The 20,588-nt window shown below is 39.3% G+C and overlaps 1 protein-coding gene across 1 annotated transcript in view; it reads left to right on the forward strand.

Moving 5' to 3' along the window:
• The window catches only part of cdh23 (cadherin-related 23), a 373,711-nt gene that overhangs the window by 80,897 nt on the left and 272,226 nt on the right, over positions 1-20,588 (forward strand). Inside the window, exons 4-6 of the mRNA XM_065296107.1 lie at positions 13,577-13,719; positions 13,813-13,860; positions 15,354-15,446. Of these exons, the coding sequence (XP_065152179.1) occupies positions 13,577-13,719; positions 13,813-13,860; positions 15,354-15,446 (284 nt within the window). The remainder of the gene's footprint in view (positions 1-13,576; positions 13,720-13,812; positions 13,861-15,353; positions 15,447-20,588) is intronic.

Here is a 20,588-nt window from a genome sequence, read left to right on the forward strand (position 1 = left end):
TCTTACAAATATTGACAATTGTAATGCAATGCTTATGCTCGATACTCTTACCGTGGGTTCACACCAGCCGCGTTTGAGACGTCAAAATCTAGGTTGCCGCTTGAACAGTTTGAGTTTACTTGCTTCATTCGTGCGTGAAATTCAAGTTGAGACATTCACGCGGAAATTCGCATCATGGGAGGGGCTTCTGCAACTCCGCCCACTTTCTGTAATCACGGCACTATTAGAGGAAGCTCCTGATTGGTTAACCTGACGCGTTTTTTCGCCAAAGTTCAAATTTTCGCGCCCCGAGACATCCAGAGAACATAATTCTGCGTTTACACCAGCTGCGGTAGAGGTGTGAAGCATGAGTTATTTCAATTTCAAGTCAATGTGAAGACGCGTTGACACGCGTCTGGAGGTCTCGCGGCACGGATGAGGCGTTTGACGTGGCGCGGAAGACGTGGTTCCGCCTCTTTCGCGCGAGACGCGAATTGGTGGCTGACGCCCGAGTTGAACATTTTTAACTTTGGCGGATTTTCGCGCAGCGTTAACCAATCAGGAGCCTGCTTGCTGCTTTGGCAGCAGCCCCGTCCAGAGTCACTCATTCAACCAACGCTTGATATTGTCCGTAAGCAGTCACTCAGAGCTATACGACACAAGTTCTTATTTCTGTAGAGGAGACAGGAATAGAAAGTACCTCGCTTGGAAGAGTGTCAATGAGGACATTGGGCAACCTGGTAAGTTGTAAATACACATTTCACTTTTGAGTCACGTGATGTTTATTGACCCGCCGTTTATTTTCCCCCTATAGTAAGGTTACCAAATACAAACCGGTAACTCTCTCGATAAATGCACAATCAACATCAGTCATCTTGCAAACAGACAACCGCATAGCAATTGCCCCTCCCACAAGAAGCGGATTTTGCCTCTGACGCGCGTCAAATGCTTGCTTTTTCAGCGCATCTACTTTGCTCTAGACGCACGAATGCATTCAAACTGTTCAAGCGGCAAAGTAGGCGCGGTTGACGCGATTTTGACGCCTGAAAGGCGGTTGGTGTAAACGCAGCATAATGGTGACCAACAAATTAAGTAATATTTTAGAAGCAGGTTGCATTTTTTTCTGTGATATGGGATGTATTTTGCATTAGAACACAAATAACTGGGGTTTCTTTCGAAGGGCCATTTTAACTCATTCCCCGCCAGTCTTTTTTTGAAAAGTTGCTCGCCAACATGCCTTCCAGGAAAAAAAATTCTAAAAATATATAAACATGCAAATATACCAAATGAAAGAACAGACCCTCTGCTTTCAAACAAACAAACAAACAAAACGGGAAAAGATGTTTCATCCTATCTTTATTTTTTTCTGTTTATACACTGTTATAAATATGGGTATTTTTCTTCAAAAATACAACTTGTTTTGCAAAAACCTGAAATAATAGCATTTTTGTGAAGGAATTTTGTTTGAGATAAGATTCAGAACGATTATCAAAACATACATGGAGTGTAAAATTAATAAAAAAATTGCTTCAGTTTTTTTTATAAATTTGGCACCATCTAGTGGATAACCGTGGTATTACAGATTACCATAAAAATTCCAAAAATGCCCTAAAAATTTTTTTTTAATGCAAATGTTTTCTCTTAATTGACGAGATAACTCCTCAATGGCGGGGAATGAGTTAAATCCAGGCATGTGACTGAGGAAAATTCATACCAAATATTCAGTGGCATCGCTCTTAGTGTAAATTGAGATCTTTTGTAAGGAGTTTCAGTTTGGCAGAAGTATGTTTATCCTTTTAACACCTTTTCATTTTATTTCTAAAAATGAATTACATCCAGAATTTCAAGTCTCCTACCCAAGCACCTCCATCGCCAGCAGCACCCTAAACCTGTTTTTACCGTTTTTCATTGCGAGTTTTGCTTTTGTTTTTGCGTTTTCCTCAATTTTCCAATCTAGCACTTAACCCTGTGTTTGTGTGAATTTGTCGCACTAATTCATACAGCCTTTATCAGCAGAGTTTGATAGCTCTCCTGAGGGCTTTCTCGATGGAAATGAGGTGTCTGGATATCCCCTAATGTAACGCTGTGAAACACACATACATACACAGCAATCTTTCTCATACACAGGAGCTCTCTCTATATGTAAATGCAGAGTGAATGGTAAAAGAGATGTTGATTTTTGTGTCTGTCTTACCGCAGCGTACCGTTACACACAATGAATACAGAAAAAAACATAACAGACATGAGAATTCAACACCTGTATCAAAACCATTTTTCTGAAAGTGTACTTATAAAAGTTGACAGCTAATCAAATTAGCAAGCTTATGCATGTTTACAATATGAGATCTTCTGGTAAACAGATAAAAATGTGAAGATAATCCAAATGTTTTCTTCAATGAAAGCTCCCTAAAATCACCAAATACAAACAGGACAAAAATGATACAATCTTGATGTCTTTTAAAGGTGCAATGTGTAAGTTTTATGAGGAGCCCTTGACAGAAATGCAATATATACATAACTAAATTAAACAGACAAACTGCTTTACAGAGTGCATTTCGTCACTCAGAGGTTGTCTCAGACGATGACATGTTTGTCCTGTGGTGGATACCGTAGCTTCTCTATGCGTTTTGAAAGGAAGGGGTGAGCTGTGGACTGAGGTGTTTGTTGCAATTTGCAACCTCACCGATAGATGCCCCTAAAATCTACACAGAACACCTTTAGGATTTTTTCAATTTTTTTTGACAGAAATTAAGGCCACATTTACATTGCATGTTTAACCTCTCGACGCGCACTAGTTTGTGGGCGGGATGACGTCAGTTTTTTTTAATGCTGCTAACAATATCTATATAGCCTACTGTCTACAAACATTAATAGTATTAACATTACTATACATTGTTTAAATGGTCTACGGGTTAGCATCAGTGTATGGTCTCTGTTTTGAGATGCTCTAGCATCATAAATGTAGTATTTTGTGACAGAAGTCCAGATGACAACATCCAAAATATAAACGGGACTTCTTACCTTGGTGTTGATATAATGATCGCGAGTCTAATCCAGTCTGTTTCATATGTGTGAAAAACCCATTAAAACTGTCTAATAGAATACATCCCATAAACATTTTTGTCCACAAATGTGTATAATCCATGAAATATAGATATATAGTCTGTTGTCTGTTGTCAACACATGTATTTTTGTATAGCACTAACTGTAATGCAGGGCTCTTAAACTGCTGTTTAACTTTCACAAATTGTTACATTTCAAGTATGCACAACATAGTCAGTCTTGATTGGCCTTTATTTCCGGCTTTTCCATTTAACACGTCATTGGGACACAACTGCCGGAGTTCGCCCCCTAGTGGCAGTTGCAATAACATTTTTAGGGAAAATGTGTATGTTTATTAAATGTTAAAATAACCCAGTATTTTAGGTTGAAACAACCTAGCATAAATAAATTACAAACCCAAAGGGTTGGGTTCTTCCCTTTTTGACCCAACACTTGGTTGAAAGTAACCCAAAGGCAATCCCAGAATGCATTGCATTCTAAGCTCAATAGAAAGTAAAAAAATCCAGACTAGGTGAGAGAAACATCATGCAGTCCATGTATTTCATTCAAAGCTAAAATGATCAATAAATACAGTTATGTGCTAGACAGCAAGGTGGTACACGTCTGTGTATGTGTGGGAAACTGCTGAGGTGGGGTGTGGAGTGGGCTCACAGAGTGACTCTGACATTTAAAAATCATTTATGTTTGGGGCGTAGTCACTCACCGAAGGGGGTTTGGTCAGATTAGATTATTTTGACTCCTCGGGGGTCTATCAAAATAGATAAACTCTGGATTGCATGTCAAATTATGCATTGAATTATGCTCGCACATAAAACGAAGAGAAACAGATTCGCACAGATCGCACCTGGAGAGAATTCTATTTAAATGAATAATTCATGCCGCTTCACCTATTCTCCCCTCCATCTCCAACTCATGGTATTTACCTCATCTCCAAACACATTAGGGAGGGTACCATAATTCATGCTTTGGAGGGGGGACTAACCTTTTTCAATAGCCTTATAAACAAATTAGAGCCCCTGTGCTTCAGTGCCTGTGCTCATTAGTGGAGAGGAAACTCAGGCGTTAAGACATTACGGTCACACGGATGAGGAACAGCTTTAGACTGAGATTATGACATAAAGCCAATTAACGGGCCCTTTGATTTACAGTACAACCCTATTAATGAAACACCCGCCATTAACACAATGGGTAATGAATCTGAGGCTGTGAATCATGCGGTCGCGAAAAAAGTGCGGTTCGTCGGCCGTGCATGCGCGGGGCATCGCTTCAGACAGGGCTAAGACTGATGATATCTGTGTTATTGTGCCGGTTAGTAAGTGAAAGTGGATTGTAAGATAATGTAGTAGAGCGCTTTCCTATATGACTGCTCTTTATGTTCATGTCATGTTATTATTAATCGTTCTGCGCAATAATAAGATAATGGTAAAAAATGGGCGTCCCCACGCAGCGCTAATGTGTGAGCTGTTGGTTTAATTCCCTGATGGTTTTAGGTTTCTTCTTTGCTCAGCTTTCAGAAGATGATGTTCTTAAGGATTGATTTACAGACATAGATGCCAAGAAAACACAAAACGGATCACGTGAGGAGATTAATAAGTTAATCATTTATTTCTCTTAAGAGGGACATTTTAGAAACAAGATAGTTCAGCGAGTCTTATTTTGCTTTCTGTTTAATATTAACAAGACAGGTGGTTCCCAAACTCCCCCCCCCCCACATACATATGACCTTAGTTCCCCCCAACCCTCTACATCCATCTTTCCTTTTGATTTCTTTTTTTTAAGTTTCAGATGGAGCAAGCAAAATTTCACATAAGAGAATATTTTAACTACTGTATCTTGGCATTGTAAGCATATGATTTCTAAAAACGTTTTAAAATATATTTTTTCATAAAATTATTTATTTTTCAAAGCATATCGGATCCCGCACCTCCCTGTGAACTCTGGCGCCCCTGTAAGGGAGGCCTGTACCCCAGGTTGGGAACCCCTGGAAAAACATTTGGGAATGTGTCCTGCTGGTGTTTTTTGGAAACTTAAGAGAAATTTAAAAGAAACAAATGTTTCTGTGTCTGAGAATAGATTTAGATTTTTTTTGTGGCTGTGTAAACGCGTACTAAAGGTCTTCTTTTCCTCTCCATTTAAAGCCATTGCAGGTACAGAGATGCAAACAAGTTTTGTAATTCAATTCTTTCCCTCTTTCCGCTTTGTTCCTGTGTACATGATTTTATTTGTCTGAATTGTGTGTGTGTGTACGTGCACATGTGTATTGCAGTACAACATGACAGCTGACAGCAATGAAGTTATGGGTGGGATGGTGGTGTGCTGACCCCAGACCCCTGTGGGACCCCAGAGGAGCTTTAGTGTAGTCACAGGAGCTGAAAGTCTATAGATCCGAGCAGGGATGGATGCCCTCTGTGAGGTGATTTACTGGACCCGGTGGTCTCCTCTTTAAATGACCACGAGCACCATAAAACACTTGACTGCCAGCATCTCTACACAATCACATCTCATACTCACTCTGTCTTTATTTCATTCATTTTACATCTCAGTTTTCTCTGTCTCTGTCACTCTCTCTCTCTGTGTGTCTGACACACATCTTTAATTTTTTAAAGTTTGCATTAAAATGTGTAGTTTATTTGATACATGTGCTAATAAAGAATTACCATTAACCATGGAATACCTTAATACTGCTCTATTCAGTACCATGGTACAGTGCATATTGAAGTACTATTACAGTACAAACTGTACCATGCTATCTTCACAGTACATTTATTATGTTGATTATTATCAGGATATATCCGCTTTAAATTTAAACAGTCTTAACCTTTTTAAGTCATTTTTTTTGTTCCTATTCTTTTCCCTTTCCTTTCATCTTTCTGTTTTTTTCCTTTCCTGTTCCTGCTCCATTACCCTTTCCTGTTCCTTTTCTTTTCTTTCCCTTTCCTTTCTAATTCCTGTTCTTTCCCTTTCCTTTTTTCTTCCTGTTCTTTTCCCTTTCCTGTTCCATTTCCCTTTCCTGCTCCTGTTCTTTCCCTCTCCTTTCTTTTTCCTTTTTTCACTTTCCTTTATTCTTCCTGTTCATTTCCCTTTACTTTTTTCTTCCCGTTCTTTTCCCTTTCCTGTTGCATTTCCCTTTCCTGTTCTTTTCCCTTACATTCTTCTTCCTGTTCTTTTCCCTTTCCTTTCTTCTTCCTGTTCTTTTTCTTTCCTGTTTTTTCCCTTTTCTTTCTTCTTCCTGTTCTTTGTCCTTCTTTTCCTTTCCTATCTTTTCTTGTTCCTGTTACATTTCCCTTTCCTGTTCCAGTTCCATTTCCCTTTCCTTTCCTGTTTCTGATCTTTTCACTTTTCTTTCATCTTCCTGTTCTTTTCCCTTTCCCTTTCCTGTTCTATTTCACTTTCCTTCCCTGTTCCTGTACATTTCCTGTTCCATTTCCCTTTCCTGTTCCTGTTCTTTCCTTTCTTCTTCCTGTTCTTTTCTGTTTCCTGTTCCATTTCCCTTTCCTGCCCCTGTTCTTTCCCTTTACTTTCTTCTTTCTTTTCTTTTCCCTTTTCTTTATTCTTTCTGTTCATTTCCCTTTCCTTCCTTCTTCCTGTTCTTTTCCCTTTCCTGTTCCATTTCCCTTTCCTGCCCCTGTTCTTTCCGTTTCCTTTCTTCTTTCTGTTGTTTTCCCTTTTCTTTATTCTTTCTGTTCATTTCCCTTTCCTTTCTTCTTCCTGTTCTTTTCTGTTTCCTGTTCCATTTCCCTTTCCTGCTCCTGTTCTTTCCCTTTACTTTCTTATTTCTTTTCTTTTCCCTTTCCTTTCTTCTTTCTGTTGTTTTCCCTTTTCTTTATTCTTTCTGTTCATTTCCTTTTACTTTATTCTTCCCGTTCTTTTCCCTTTCCTGTTGCATTTCCCTTTCCTGTTCCTGTTCTTTTCCCTTCCATTCTTCTTCCTGTTCTTTTCCCTTTCCTTTCTTCTTCCTGTTCTTTTTCCTTTCCTGTTTTTTCCCTTTCCTTTCTTCTTCCTGTTCTTTTCCCTTTGCTGTTCTTTTCCCTTCCTTTCCTTTCCAATCCTTTCTTGTTCCTGTTTCATTTCCCTTTTCTTTCCTGTTTCTGATCTTTTCCCTTTTCTTTCATCTTCCTGTTCTTTTCCCTTTTCTGTTCCTGTCCTATTTCACTTTACTTCCCAGGTGAAAAGGTAGTACACTTCCATAGTGTACTTAAATTGCTTTATTTTCGCACACTATTTTTGTACTTAATATACTAAAAATTCATCTTTAGTACTTCTTAAGATGTTCTTAAGATCATCTAAGTGTACTTCACGGTGCTATTTTGAGACACCATAAAAATGAACTAAAATGTGCTAAAAATGTATTTTAAGAATGTACATTCATATTCATGGTGTCTCAAAATAGCACAGTGAAGTACACTTAGATAATCTTAAGAACATCTTAAGAAGTACTAAAGATACATTTTTAGTATATTAAGTACAAAAATAGTGTGCGAAAATAAAGCACTTTAAGTACACTATGGAAGTGTTCTACTTTTTCACCTGGGTTTCCCGTTCCTGTACTTTTCCTGTTCCATTTCCTGTTCCTGTTCTTTCCTTTCTTCTTCCTGTTCTTTTCTATTACCGGTTCCATTTCCCTTACCTGCTCCTGTTCTTTCCCTTTCCTTTCTTTTTCCTTTTTTCACTTTCCTTTATTCTTCCTGTTCATTTCCACTCACTTTCTTTTTTTCCGTTCTTTTCTCTTTCCTGTTGCATTTCCCTTTCCTGTTCTTTTCCCTTACATTCTTCTTCCTGTTCTTTTCCCTTTCCTTTCTTCTTCCTGTTCTTTTTCTTTCCTGTTTTTTCCCTTTTCTTTCTTCTTCCTTTTCTTTGTCCTTCTTTTCCTTTCCTATCCTTTCTTGTTCCTGTTACATTTCCCTTTCCTGTTCCAGTTCCATTTCCCTTTCCTTTCCTGTTTGTGATCTTTTCCCTTTTCTTTCATCTTCCTGTTCTTTTCCCTTTCCCTTTCCTGTTCTATTTCACTTTCCTTTCCTGTTCCTGTACTTTTCCTGTTCCATTTCCCTTTCCTGTTCCTGTTCTTTCCTTTCTTCTTCCTGTTCTTTTCTGTTTCCTGTTCCATTTCCCTTTCCTGCTCCTGTTCTTTCCCTTTACTTTATTATTTCTTTTTCTTTTCCCTTTCCTTTCTTCTTTCTGTTGTTTTCCCTTTTCTTTATTCTTTCTGTTCATTTCCCTTTCCTTTCTTCTTCCTGTTCTTTTCCCTTTCCTGTTCCATTTCCCTTTCCTGCCCCTGTTCTTTCCCTTTCCTTTCTTCTTTCTGTTGTTTTCCCTTTTCTTTATTCTTTCTGTTCCATTTCCCTTTCCTGCCCCTGTTCTTTCCCTTTCCTTTCTTCTTTCTGTTGTTTTCCCTTTTCTTTATTTTTTCTGTTCATTTCCCTTTCCTTTCTTCTTCCTGTTCTTTTCCCTTTCCTGTTCCATTTCCCTTTCCTGCCCCTGTTCTTTCCCTTTCCTTTCTTCTTTCTGTTGTTTTCCCTTTTCTTTATTCTTTCTGTTCCATTTCCCTTTCCTGCCCCTGTTCTTTCCCTTTCCTTTCTTCTTTCTGTTGTTTTCCCTTTTCTTTATTCTTTCTGTTCATTTCCCTTTCCTTTCTTCTTCCTGTTCTTTTCCCTTTCCTCTTCCATTTCCTTTCCTTTACTGTTCCTGTTGTTTTCTCTTTGATTGTTTCTTCATTGCTTCGTTCGTTTGCTTCTTTCCGTCTTTCCTTTTGTCTAGGGCAATATTTTGAAACTATCAAAATATTGCTAACGTACATATTGCAATATACATACAGGGAAAGGTTTGCAATAACTGAAAATGTTTAATGCTTTAAAAAGTTATGTATACAGTAGTCAATATGGTCAATGCAGAGAGACTTGCAAGATCGTGAAGTATTGCTTTATAAAAAATTCAGTTTAAAGGAACAGTATGTAGGATTGTGGCCAAAACTGGTACTGCAATCACAACATGACAACATAAACATCAGTTGAGGGCTGCAACTCCAATTTTTAAATGACAATATCCAGGCCGGATCACTGTTGTCAGTGATATAAGTATTTGAAATGAAAATGATTTCTTCATGTCTAGTGACATATCAGGGCCATTTTATGATTAATTGATATACATTTCTTACATACTGTTCCTTTAAATGATTTTAAAAAGATAAAGCATATTTACATATTGCATATCACATTATTTAGCAAGTTATTTTTTTATATTGTACTGGCCAGTAAAGGCAATTAGTTAAGATGATTAAACGTCATACTAGAACAATTTAAAAAGTGCTGGGTTGTTTTTAACTCAGGGCTGGGTCACTATTAGACAGAAAACACTGCAGGGTTAAAATGATGTTGTTTTAACCCAGTTGCTGGGTCGTTGTTACTCAACCATAGGTTTAAAGGGGACATTTCACAAGACTTTTTAAAGATGTGAAACAAATCTTTGGTGTCCCCGGAGTACATATGTGAAGTTCTAGCTCTAAATACCATATAGATAATTTATTATAACATGTTAAAATTGCTACTTTGTAGGTGTGAGCAAAAACGTGTCGTTTAAGGGTGTGTCCTTTAAAATGCAAATGAGCTGATCTCTGCACTAAATGGAAGTGCTGTGTTTGGATAGTGCAGATTAAGGGGCGGTATTATCCCCTTCTGACATCACAAGAGGATCCAAATTTAAATGACCTATTTTTTCACATGCCTGCAGAAATTTGAAAGTTACTTTTTCACATTGTCTAGGTAGCACTGGGGACCCAATTATAGCACTTAAACATGGAAATAGTCTGATTTTCATGATATGTCCCCTTTAAACAACCCAGCATTGGTTCATATTAACCAAGCGGTGTGTTCTACATAATATCGACCCAACCCTGGATTAAAAAAAAGTAAACCAGCACGTTATAGAGTGTTTCTTTATATCATATTAATACAGTAGCTTTATGTAACAAACAGAGCATTTCTTCAGACCATCACTTAACATTACAATCTGGTTACGACAGCTCCTGGTCACTGAATGGTTTTTGCGGTACAGAAAAAAGTGCTGACTTGACTTAATGTTATTTTCTTCAGGTGTGCTTCTGTTTGTCTGCTTTGGTCAGTGTTGTGCCATCAACATGAGTTAGATTCTCGAAAATAAAACATTCTGCACACTTACAAAGACGGTCTGTAACCGCGAGAGAGATAGATGAGCCCGGTGGCCCATTTCTCATGTCTGTCCTCTCCACTGTGGGTTGTGTTAATGTTCAGTGTATCAGTCATAAGCATAATACTGCCCTCACTGAAGGCTAAATAGCATCATCCGTCAGCCTGAGAGGAGCGGAGAGAGCCGGTCTTACACACATGCATGCTCACACTTGCATTTTAACACACACACACACACAGATAGTCATCCTTATTTTGAATCCTCAATATTTCCCAAAATCCTCTTGTGCTCGGTGACACAACACAGACTTTCAGCACCATTTCTTATCCAGCAATCTCTTGTCCTGAGCGTACGCAATAAATTCCCCTATTCCTAAAAATGAGAGAGAAAGAGGCAGAAGTCTTTATTATTAATGAGCGTAACCTAAAATGCTTAATTTACACCGTCTTCAACTAAATTATAACTCAGACTGAAAGCAGCAGAATTTGCATAAATCTCATTATAAACAGGAAGAGCCGTTCATAAATCCTTGTATTAATTAGATGCGTTTCACCTCCGTGTCAAACAGTATTGTGTATTCATAAAGATATGTGTGTGTGTGTGTGTGTTTTATTGTCTAAGTGAGAGGTCTTTAACCTTTTTCGGGCCAGGGACCTCTTAAATGGATAGAGAGGAGCAGGGACCCCCAGTACATATAATAGATTTTATTATGGGAACATTATGCTCCTCATTTTAATCAAGTTTTTTATTGGCCTAATAATGCGATAATAATAATTTTTCATTTTGCATTCAAACAATATTTTGAGGACCCCCAGTAATACCACCATGGACCTTCCCAGACCCCCTGTTGAAGACCATGGTGTAAGTTACTGACATTTGTGGTTGCTGGATGAGTCTGTATATGAAAATATTTTTCTCTTACTGTCGTCATTTAGAGTCACGAGATGCTTGACCAGTCGACCAAATGTCTAGGCACTAGTGTCTGTGAGTGCTTTTATGTATGCGTGTGTTTGACTACGGAAGGGATTCATCTTGATCTCTTTTGTTGGTCTTACTCATTAATATTGGATCCGCGGCATTAGGCGTCTGGCATCACGACTGAAGCTGGAATGAGCCAGGGGCGACTCGCCAGGTGTCTTCATAAACACACACCTGTTACTGACTCTGTATGAAGAGCTCAGATGAGCTAAATGTTGACATTGTCATAAGGGCTTCATCACACATTATTGAGACTGGAGGGGGAGAGTAAATAAATAAGGGGTTGCTTTTTAGCTATTTAGAAATTGATTGTATAGAAAAGATGGAATAAGATATTAAAGAGATTAAAATGTATTTTGCCATTGAATGAAATGACTTTTTCAAACCTGTAAGATCTGAGCATGTTGAACCGAGAGAAATTACACACTTCACCTCATCTTGACTCCTATTCAGGGAGCGTTTATGCATCTTATTTAGCTGCCTTAAATGTATACATTTAATCTAATTGACTGTCTACAAATTGCTGTCTCCTTCAACTTTCAAATACCACAGCAACCTAAATGGATGCTTGCGATTGTGTTATGGGCAGGGTCATGCTCGGTGGCTCCAGTGTGTCGTCGAGCCACCGTTTTAGCCCCGCCCAAATAATAATAATAATCCTAAAAAGAGGACAAACTTCACAATTCAGTGCTACGTAGTTCACAGCCTTTTTAACGTGTTTCAACAATACATTTGTAACATTTATAATGTGTTTAGAAACAATTCTCTGAAATTACTTTACATGAACTTAAATTCTTAATGCTGCGTTTACACCAGCCGCCGTCAACCGCGAGTGATTTCAATGTTAAGTCAATGTGAAGAAGTGTTGACGCGCGTCTGGAGGTATTGTGGCGCAAAAGAGGCGTTTAGCGTGGCGCGGTTGACGCGATTCCGGCTCATTCGCGCGTCTAGTTTGCGCGAATGGCGCGAATAGAGCGTTGCCTCCGCAAACGCGCGCGTTGAAAAATCTGAACTTTTGGGGAAAAACACGCCGTGTCCAATCAGTTGCTTGCTCTAGTAGTGACGTGATTACAGGAAGAGCGAATTTCCTATGACGCGAATTTCCACGTGAATGTCTCAATGACTAGAATTTCACGCACGGCTTTCACGCCCGAATGAAGCGAGTAAACTCAAACTGTTCAAGCGGCAAACTAGGCACGGTAGATGCGATTTGGACGCTTCAAACGCGGCTGGTGTGAACCCACGGTAAGACTTTTTCACAGTAAAAGGCACCATTTTTAACAAAAAAATTAAACTTTTATTGCATTTTGTCCATTCTCTTACTCAACAATGGCGTTTCGGGAACCTGAAAACATACACTTTTGAAAACTGGTTTCAAATGCAGTTTTTCAAAATGATCTCTTATTATTTCCATGTAAAATAGAATAAAGCAAATTTGTGAAAATGGTAAAATGTGCATGCATATTTTGTGTACAGATATCATGTGATATCACCAGCTACATGCCTTGCATGTGTAATAAAGTGTTTTTAGTCCTTTTTGCAGATACATGTGAACAGGGATTGTTTTGATTACATTGAAATCTGTACATGAATCTTTTCAAAAACGCAAGCCCAGTTTTTTAAAGGTTTTTAGTACGTTGTTGCCCTATAAATGCATGCTTAGAAAAATACAATTGACAAAGGTGTTTTTTTGCCAAATATAGGTTGAGTTTTATACTTAAAAATGACAACATAAGCCAAATAAAGTTAATATCACTTTTTAAAGTTTTGAATGTTTTGCTACTTCATTGTTTATCAAAATATTTTATTTAAAAAAAAATAGAGAAAAATATTAATTTTCATTAACTGACCCATTTTACTGTAGATATTTTTATCCAGTGGCGGCTCGTAACTGCTCTTCCCAGGGGCGCAAATTCAAAATAAGTGTTCGAAGTGTCATGTGTGTTGCTCATGTTTTCAAAATTGCGTTATGTAAACCATGTGCATCACGTGTTTTGTCAAAATAAGTGCCTGCTGCACACGCGTCAAAACCGTTTATGATAAAAGAGACGCTCACGTTCGGAAAATACACACAAGACACTCCCTTAACACTAAACTCTGATTAACATGAGATTATGCGAGTATCTGGCAAACCCGTGCGTCTTTTTATCATAAACGCTTTAGATGCGTCTGCAGCAGGCACTTATTTTGACAAGACACTTGATGCACACAGGATCTCTCAACACGCAGAACACATATTTTGAAATTACGTGTGAAAGCACACACATGACGGGCTACATACATGTTGTGATGAACTTTGCATTGTGCGGCATGCGCCCTTGAAAAAAGAAGTCACCGGGCGCCACTGTATTTATCTGTAGTTTATTATAATATTGTCTGTCACTGTGTGTGTGTTCAGGTACATCCATTACCCAGCTGCAGGCGGTGGATCCAGACGGCGAGCCGCTGATTTTCGGTGTGTTGGGTGAAGAGGCCATGCGGTACTTTGCTGTACAGGAGACGACAGGGGTCGTGTGGCTGAGACAGCCTCTTGACAGAGAGGTACCAAAAAAGATGGCAGAAATAAATGTGTGTAGAACTGAAGTGTGAAGCAGTTCATATAATGCTGGTGCATTCTGCCTTTTCTTTTTTCAGACCAAATCAGAGATGCAGGTGGAATTCTTTGTGAGTGACAGTCAGGGGGTGAGTTGGACAAACATTACTCTCATTTACAAAATGATCTAAATAGGAACGTACCCTTTAAACGCACATTATTTTGGCTTGGGAACATACTTTTAGCTAACAATTCAAACTAGAATTGATATACAGACTTACCCAAAACCTAACCCAACACTTAAAATTAAAACGACTTGATTCATATATGATCTTGTCTTTGTGGACTAAAAGAACAGTTTTTAAATCAGATTATGGTGCTTTTCCACTGTATGGTACCTAGAGGTGGACACTACTTAAAGGAATAGTTCGGCCAAAAATGATATTAAACCCATGATTTACTCACCCCCAAGCTGACCGAGTTGCATATGTCCATCGTTTTTCAGACAAACAAATTTTCGGATATTTTAGAAAATGTTTTAGATCTTTCAGTTGATTAAATGTAATGTGACGGGGTCCACGACCTTTAAGTCCAAAAAAAGTGCGTCCATCCTTCACAAATTAAATCCAAACTGCTCCAGGATGATAAACAAAGGTCTTCTGATGGTAATCCGCGCAGTGTTGTTGTAGAAATATCCATATTTAAAACTTTATTAACGTAAATAAATACCTTCCGGTAGCGCCGCCATCTTAGTCGCGTCCGCATTCAGGATGAGAGCTTACGCAGCCTACGGAGGTTACTCTGCTGCTGCTCTGTGCCCCCGCCCTCCAAATTTTTCATACGTCACTAAGAAAAGTGCGTAAACTACGATAATACTCTCTCCTGAATACAGAGGAGTCTAAGATGGCGGCGCTACTGGAAGGTATTTATTTTCGTTAATAAAGTTTTAAATATGGATATTTCTACAACAACACTGCGCGGATTACCCTCAGAAGACCTTTGTTTATCATCCTGGAGCCGTTTGGATTTAATTTGTGAAGGATGGACGCACTTTTTTTGGACTTAAAGGTCGTGGACCCCGTAACTTCACATTTAATTAACTGAAAGATTTAAAACATTTTCTAAAATATCCGAAAATGTGTTTGTCTGAAAAACGATGGACATATGCAACGCGGACAGCTTGGGGGTGAGTAAATCATGGGTTTAATATCATTTTTGGCCGAACTATCCCTTTAAGTATTTTTACTTTCTACATAAAACTAAATTTTTAAGTATTCATATTTTATTTTATTGCACTTTTTTGAACAAGTTCCCAAACTATCTTTGGGACTATTTTTTGCAGTAAAACACATCCTCATGCTGAGAATCTAGAACATCATTATATCGATATGCTCCATTGCTCCTGTGTTGTTGGTTTGTTTGTGTCACAATTACGTTCATGGCAGTAGAGACGGCTCAACTATAATGATAAGTCTATAATCCCACTCATTTTGAAGCAAACTAAACTGCAGTGAGCCAAAGTAAAACAAGCCGAGTTGAGCCAAACTCACTTGTACCATGCAGTGGAATTTTTTTGTGTAAACACACAAACACTTATTGTCTTTATACAAATATACTGTTAATTAACTCTTCATATTTTTAGGTGGTCAAGGATACAGTCAACATACAGATTGGAGATGTAAATGATAACGCTCCAACATTTCACAACCAACCCTATGCCATTCAGATACCAGAGGTAATATTAAACAAACACACACATGATGCATTTCTAAGTGATTCTATATTACTTTTTTATTTAAAGTAGCACACAGATGGATCACGCTCAGATTATATAATAACATCATACATAGAGTTGGTGGTGATGTGATAGGATGTTTCAGGAATTCATTAAGGTCGTATGTTACTGTATGTGTTTGAAATTCAAAGAATGTCATAGGAAATTGAATCTCTTCAATTCTCGCTCTCTTTATCATCACATTTAAGTATACAGCCTAGCTTTCCTCCGACTGAGATGGGCACACCTCTACCCATCATCTCTCTGATCTGTCCCTCTCTCTAATCCTCCACTCCCCCTCCTCACGGATCGGTCTGTGTTTATATTGTGTGTATATATACATCCTATACTCCTCACAGCAAATCTTCAAAGGCACAGTTTATTCTCTTTTCATCCTGTCACTTTGAGTTAATAGTGAAGAAAGAGAGAGAGAGAGAACTGTAGTTAGCTGCCGTGGATGAATGAGGAGCCCAGGTAGACCATCAGTGATGCCCGGTTACTTATAGTTCTTCATCAGACCTGATGTATAATATTTTTTTGAGCAGGGTTCCTTGAAATCCTTGAAAGTTTGTGAAACTTCCTTGGGAAGTTTTTGAAAACATACATACATAGATACAGGTCATTGAAGTGCTTGAATCTATTATGCAAGAAGTTTTCTGGAAAAAAATCCATATTATTCCCTGTGTAGTGTAGGATAATATCATAAAAGTTCTAGACTTTTAAAGCACACCTGTTTGCTTTAAATGCTTATATCTTCTGTATGCAAATGTTGATTCATATCAAAATGCTTTTTTGCATAGTTGTGTTTGACACATGAAAACGTCTCGGGTTACGTATATAACTGTTGTTCCCTGAGAAGGGAACGAGACGCTGCGTCACCCTTGCCATACTTCCTGCATCCCTGTAAAGCCGTCTTTGGCAATATTTCAGATAGCGATATACTTCTTGGCTCCCGCGTCACCCTGTCTTTGTCGTTAAGCCTCACCATTGGTTGAATTTGATATACACATTCAGACGAACTTACCCCTGGAGGCGTCCCCAAAGTGTCACTGCAGTGACGCAGCGCGAGTTCCCTCGAAAGGGAACTGTAACAATGTATCTTAAAAGGTAACACGATGTAACCTTGCCTCACTTAAAATGTGTCCCCACATTCAGTCCTTGAATTTGAGGGTATTGCACCTGGAAAGTTCTTGAAAGGTCCTTGAATTTGAAGTTGACTAAGGTGTCAGAACCCTGTTTGAGGAACACATAGTCATCTAGTAGGGTTCATATTGTAGTTTTTTACAGAAAAGGGGTGAATGTCATAAAAACATATCGAGATTTAACCATAAAATCAGGAAAATAAATAAATGAGGGAAGCATTATTGGATCATTACACTGTAAAATCAACCCAGCACTTTTAAGAGTGTAAAATTTATTTTTTGTTGCTTTATGACACGAGTTTTATGACCATAAAGAAAATTACCTCCTAAATTCTCATTACCACTTGACATTTTGCTTGCACGGCTTGTTTTGCATTATTTGCAGCGCATGTGGTAATTATATCATTACATTCTTGATATTTTTTATTGCCAAAGTATTTTATACTATTTACTTTGTACACCCTCAGAAACAAGGTACTGTACAAAAGTTGTTACTGAGATGGTACCCTTTTAAAAGGTCCTAATATGTCATATATACTGTAGATTTGTACCTTTGAGGTACCAATATGCACCATTTAGGTACAAAAGTGTACATTTTGAAAAGATACCACCCCAGTGACAACTTTTTGTAACTGACACCGAATATATATTAAAAAAGTAGCCCTACAGATGGTTTTATCCATTGTGGTAGACCTTGCTCACAAAAAGGTTGGAGACCCCTGGTCTATAGCCTACTGTATTTTCTTAATCACATTGTAAAAAAAAGTTAAAACAAACTTGTCTTAACAAGTCACTCCAACCTACTTTTTTAAGTTTTGACCTTTGATAAGTTGAACTTATAAAAAAACAAGTTGAAAAACAAGTTGAAATTGTTTAACTTAATTTATTAAGTAGCATACAAATATATGCTGATTTGATAAAAATGCAGATTTTTTATACAGTGCACTGGAAACTGTCTTTTTGATCAAAAACATAAAAATGTATTAAAAATGTAGTTACCCACCCTCACATAGTTTGGTGAACTAGTCTTCCCAAAAAGGGGGACAGTAAACTCCCTCACTACTTCTCTTCCTGTTAACTCTATATGTTTTGCATTTTGATGGCCTCATTACCTCCACTAACCTCTGCTCACCTCTTTGAGTCGGAGAAAACGTATGGCAGCATCACTCCATCTGTCACTCAAACTGTACTCCACCCATCAGGGATTATCCTGACACTACAGCAGAGAGCGAGAGAGAAAGAGAGAAATAGTTTGAAGTGAAGGAAAGAGATATTTAGGGAATATAAATAAATGGTTTTGGCTTCTCTTGTTAATTGACATAAAGATGCTGTTACAGACTTTATTAAAATGTATAAGATGTAAAATCTTTAAAAGCAATAGGTTTACTGAACAGGAAACACAACTGGGGGCGTAACCCAAGCTCATTGTCTTGTTTCTAATCAGAAATGTCTGTCAGTCATGTTGGCACTCGAATTTCTGACATTTGATTGGCTGACAATCTTTCGAGGATGTGGAGAAAGTGGCCGGTCCCCGCTGCTCTCCATTAACAAATCATATGAAGTATCTCAAGCTGAAGAAAAGAGAATGTGTGTGTAGATGTGTGTGCATTTGTGTGTGTGTCCTGTAATTGTTGATGTAATTTGTTGGGCAGTAACTGTGATATCATATGGAAGTGGAGCAGGTGGAACAACATCGCCTGTGACGGTTATAAAGAGCTTGTTAAATGTACAGCTCTGTGTAAATATGACAATGAAGGAATGTGTGGTGAAATTTGCAGCTGTATTGACTAACAAATTAGGAGAGGAGAGGAAAAGAAGAGAGGAAGGGAAAGAACATTGGGAGGAATGGAAAATAAGGGTGAAGAGGAGGTAAAAAATGAGGAGAGGAGAGAAAAGGAGAGGAGGAAAAAGAGGAGAGGAAAGAAAAGGGAAAGAGGAGAGAAGGGAAAAAAGATGAGTGAAAAGAAACGAAAAAGAGGAGAGAAAACAAGAGAAGAGAAGGGGGGAAAGAGGAGAGGGGGAAGGGAAAAAGAGGAGATGGGAGAAGGGAGAAAGAGGAGAGGGGGTAAGGAAGAAAGAGGAGAGGGAGAAAGAGGAGAGGGGGTAAGGGAGAAAGAGGAGAGGGGAGAAGCGAGAGAGAGTAGAGAAAGAGGAGAGGGGAGAAGGGAAAAGAGGAGAGGGGAGAAGGGAGAAAGAGGAGGGGGAGAAGCGAGAGAGAGGAGAGAAAGAGGAGAGGGGAGAAGGGAAAAGAGGAGAGGGGAGTAGGGAGAAAGAGGAGAGGGGAGAAGGGAGAAAGAGGAGAGTGGGGAAGGGAGAAAGAGGAGTGGGGAGAAGGGAGAAAGAAGAGAGGGGAGAAAGAGGAGAGGGGAGAAGGGAGAAAGAGGAGAGGGGGCAAGGGAGAAAGAGGAGAGGGAGAAAGAGGAGAGGGGGTAAGGGAGAAAGAGGAGAGGGGAGAAGCGAGAGAGAGTAGAGAAAGAGGACAGGGGAGAAGGGAAAAGAGGAGAGTGGAGAAGGGAGAAAGAGGAGGGGGAGAAGCGAGAGAGAGGAAAGAAAGAGGAGAGGGGAGAAGGGAAAAGAGGAGAGGGGAGTAGGGAGAAAGAGGAGAGGGGAGAAGCGAGAGAGAGTAGAGAAAGAGGAGAGGGGAGAAGGGAAAAGAGGAGAGGGGAGAAGGGAGAAAGAGGAGGGGGAGAAGCGAGAGAGAGGAAAGAAAGAGGAGAGGGGAGAAGGGAAAAGAGGAGAGGGGAGTAGGGAGAAAGAGGAGAGGGGAGAAGGGAGAAAGAGGAGTGGGGAGAAGGGAGAAAGAAGAGAGGGGAGAAAGAGGAGAGGGGAGAAGGGAGAAAGAGGAGAGGGGGTAAAGGAGAAAGAGGAGAGGGGAGAAGGGAGAAAGAGGAGAAGGGAGAAAGAGGAGAGGGGGGAAGGGAAAAAGAGGAGATGGGAGAAGGGAGAAAGAGGAGAGGAGAGGAGAGAAGGGGGAAAGAGGAGAATGGAGAAAGAGGAGAGTGGAGAAGGGAGAAAGAGGAGAGGGGGGAAGGGAAAAAGAGGAGTGGGGAGAAGGGAAAAAGAGGAGAGGGGAGAAGGGAGAAAGAGGAGAGGGGGGAAGGGAAAAAGAGGAGATGGGAGAAGGGAGAAAGAGGAGAGGGGGGAAGGGAGAAAGAGAAGAAGGGGGAAGGGAGAAAGAGGAGAGGAGAGAAGGGGGAAAGAGGAGAATGGAGAAAGAGGAGAGCAGAGAATGATGGAGAAAGAGGAGAGTGGAGAAGGGAGAAAGAGGAGAACGAAGAAAGAGGAGAGTGGAGAAGGGAGAAGGGAGAAAGAGGAGAGTGGAGAAGGGAGAAAGAGGAGAGGGAGAAGGGAGCAAGAGGAGAGGGGAGAAATAGGAGAAGGGAGAAAGAGGAGTGAAGAGAAGGGGGGAAAGAGGAGAGGGGAGAAAGAGGGGAGGGGAGAAGGGAGAAAGATGAGAGATGAAGAAGAGAAAGGGGAGAGATCAAGAAGAGAAAGTGGAGAGATGAAGAAGAGAAAGGGGAGAAGAGGAAAAAGAGATAAATAGGCAAAAGAGGAGAGGAGAGGAATGATAAGGGGACAGATGAGGAAGGGAAAGGAGGAGAAAAAATGAAGGATAGATGATAGTTAAGGGAAATTCTGCAGCATTACTGAATTCTAAGAGGATGATTTTCCATGCTGAAGATTGAAGAAATCCTGTAGGAAATCACGTTTCTGTTATTATGTAATATGCAGATGATTAATAATAATGTAATGATAGCAGATGATTAATAACAGCCATTAATATAATGCTGTGTGTTATAGTCTGAATACATCACATCATGCATGTAAGAGTTTAGCATCAATAAAGATCACCACTTTAGTGATTTCTCAATTAAAAATTCATTTAATTTCATGTCAGTGTAAGACATTGAAACTTTTCCCTGTGCAGTATATTGACCTTCTAGCCTGACGTTGTCATACT

This window comes from Paramisgurnus dabryanus, chromosome 20, assembly GCF_030506205.2.
Source record: "Paramisgurnus dabryanus chromosome 20, PD_genome_1.1, whole genome shotgun sequence".
NCBI lineage: Eukaryota > Metazoa > Chordata > Actinopteri > Cypriniformes > Cobitidae > Paramisgurnus > Paramisgurnus dabryanus.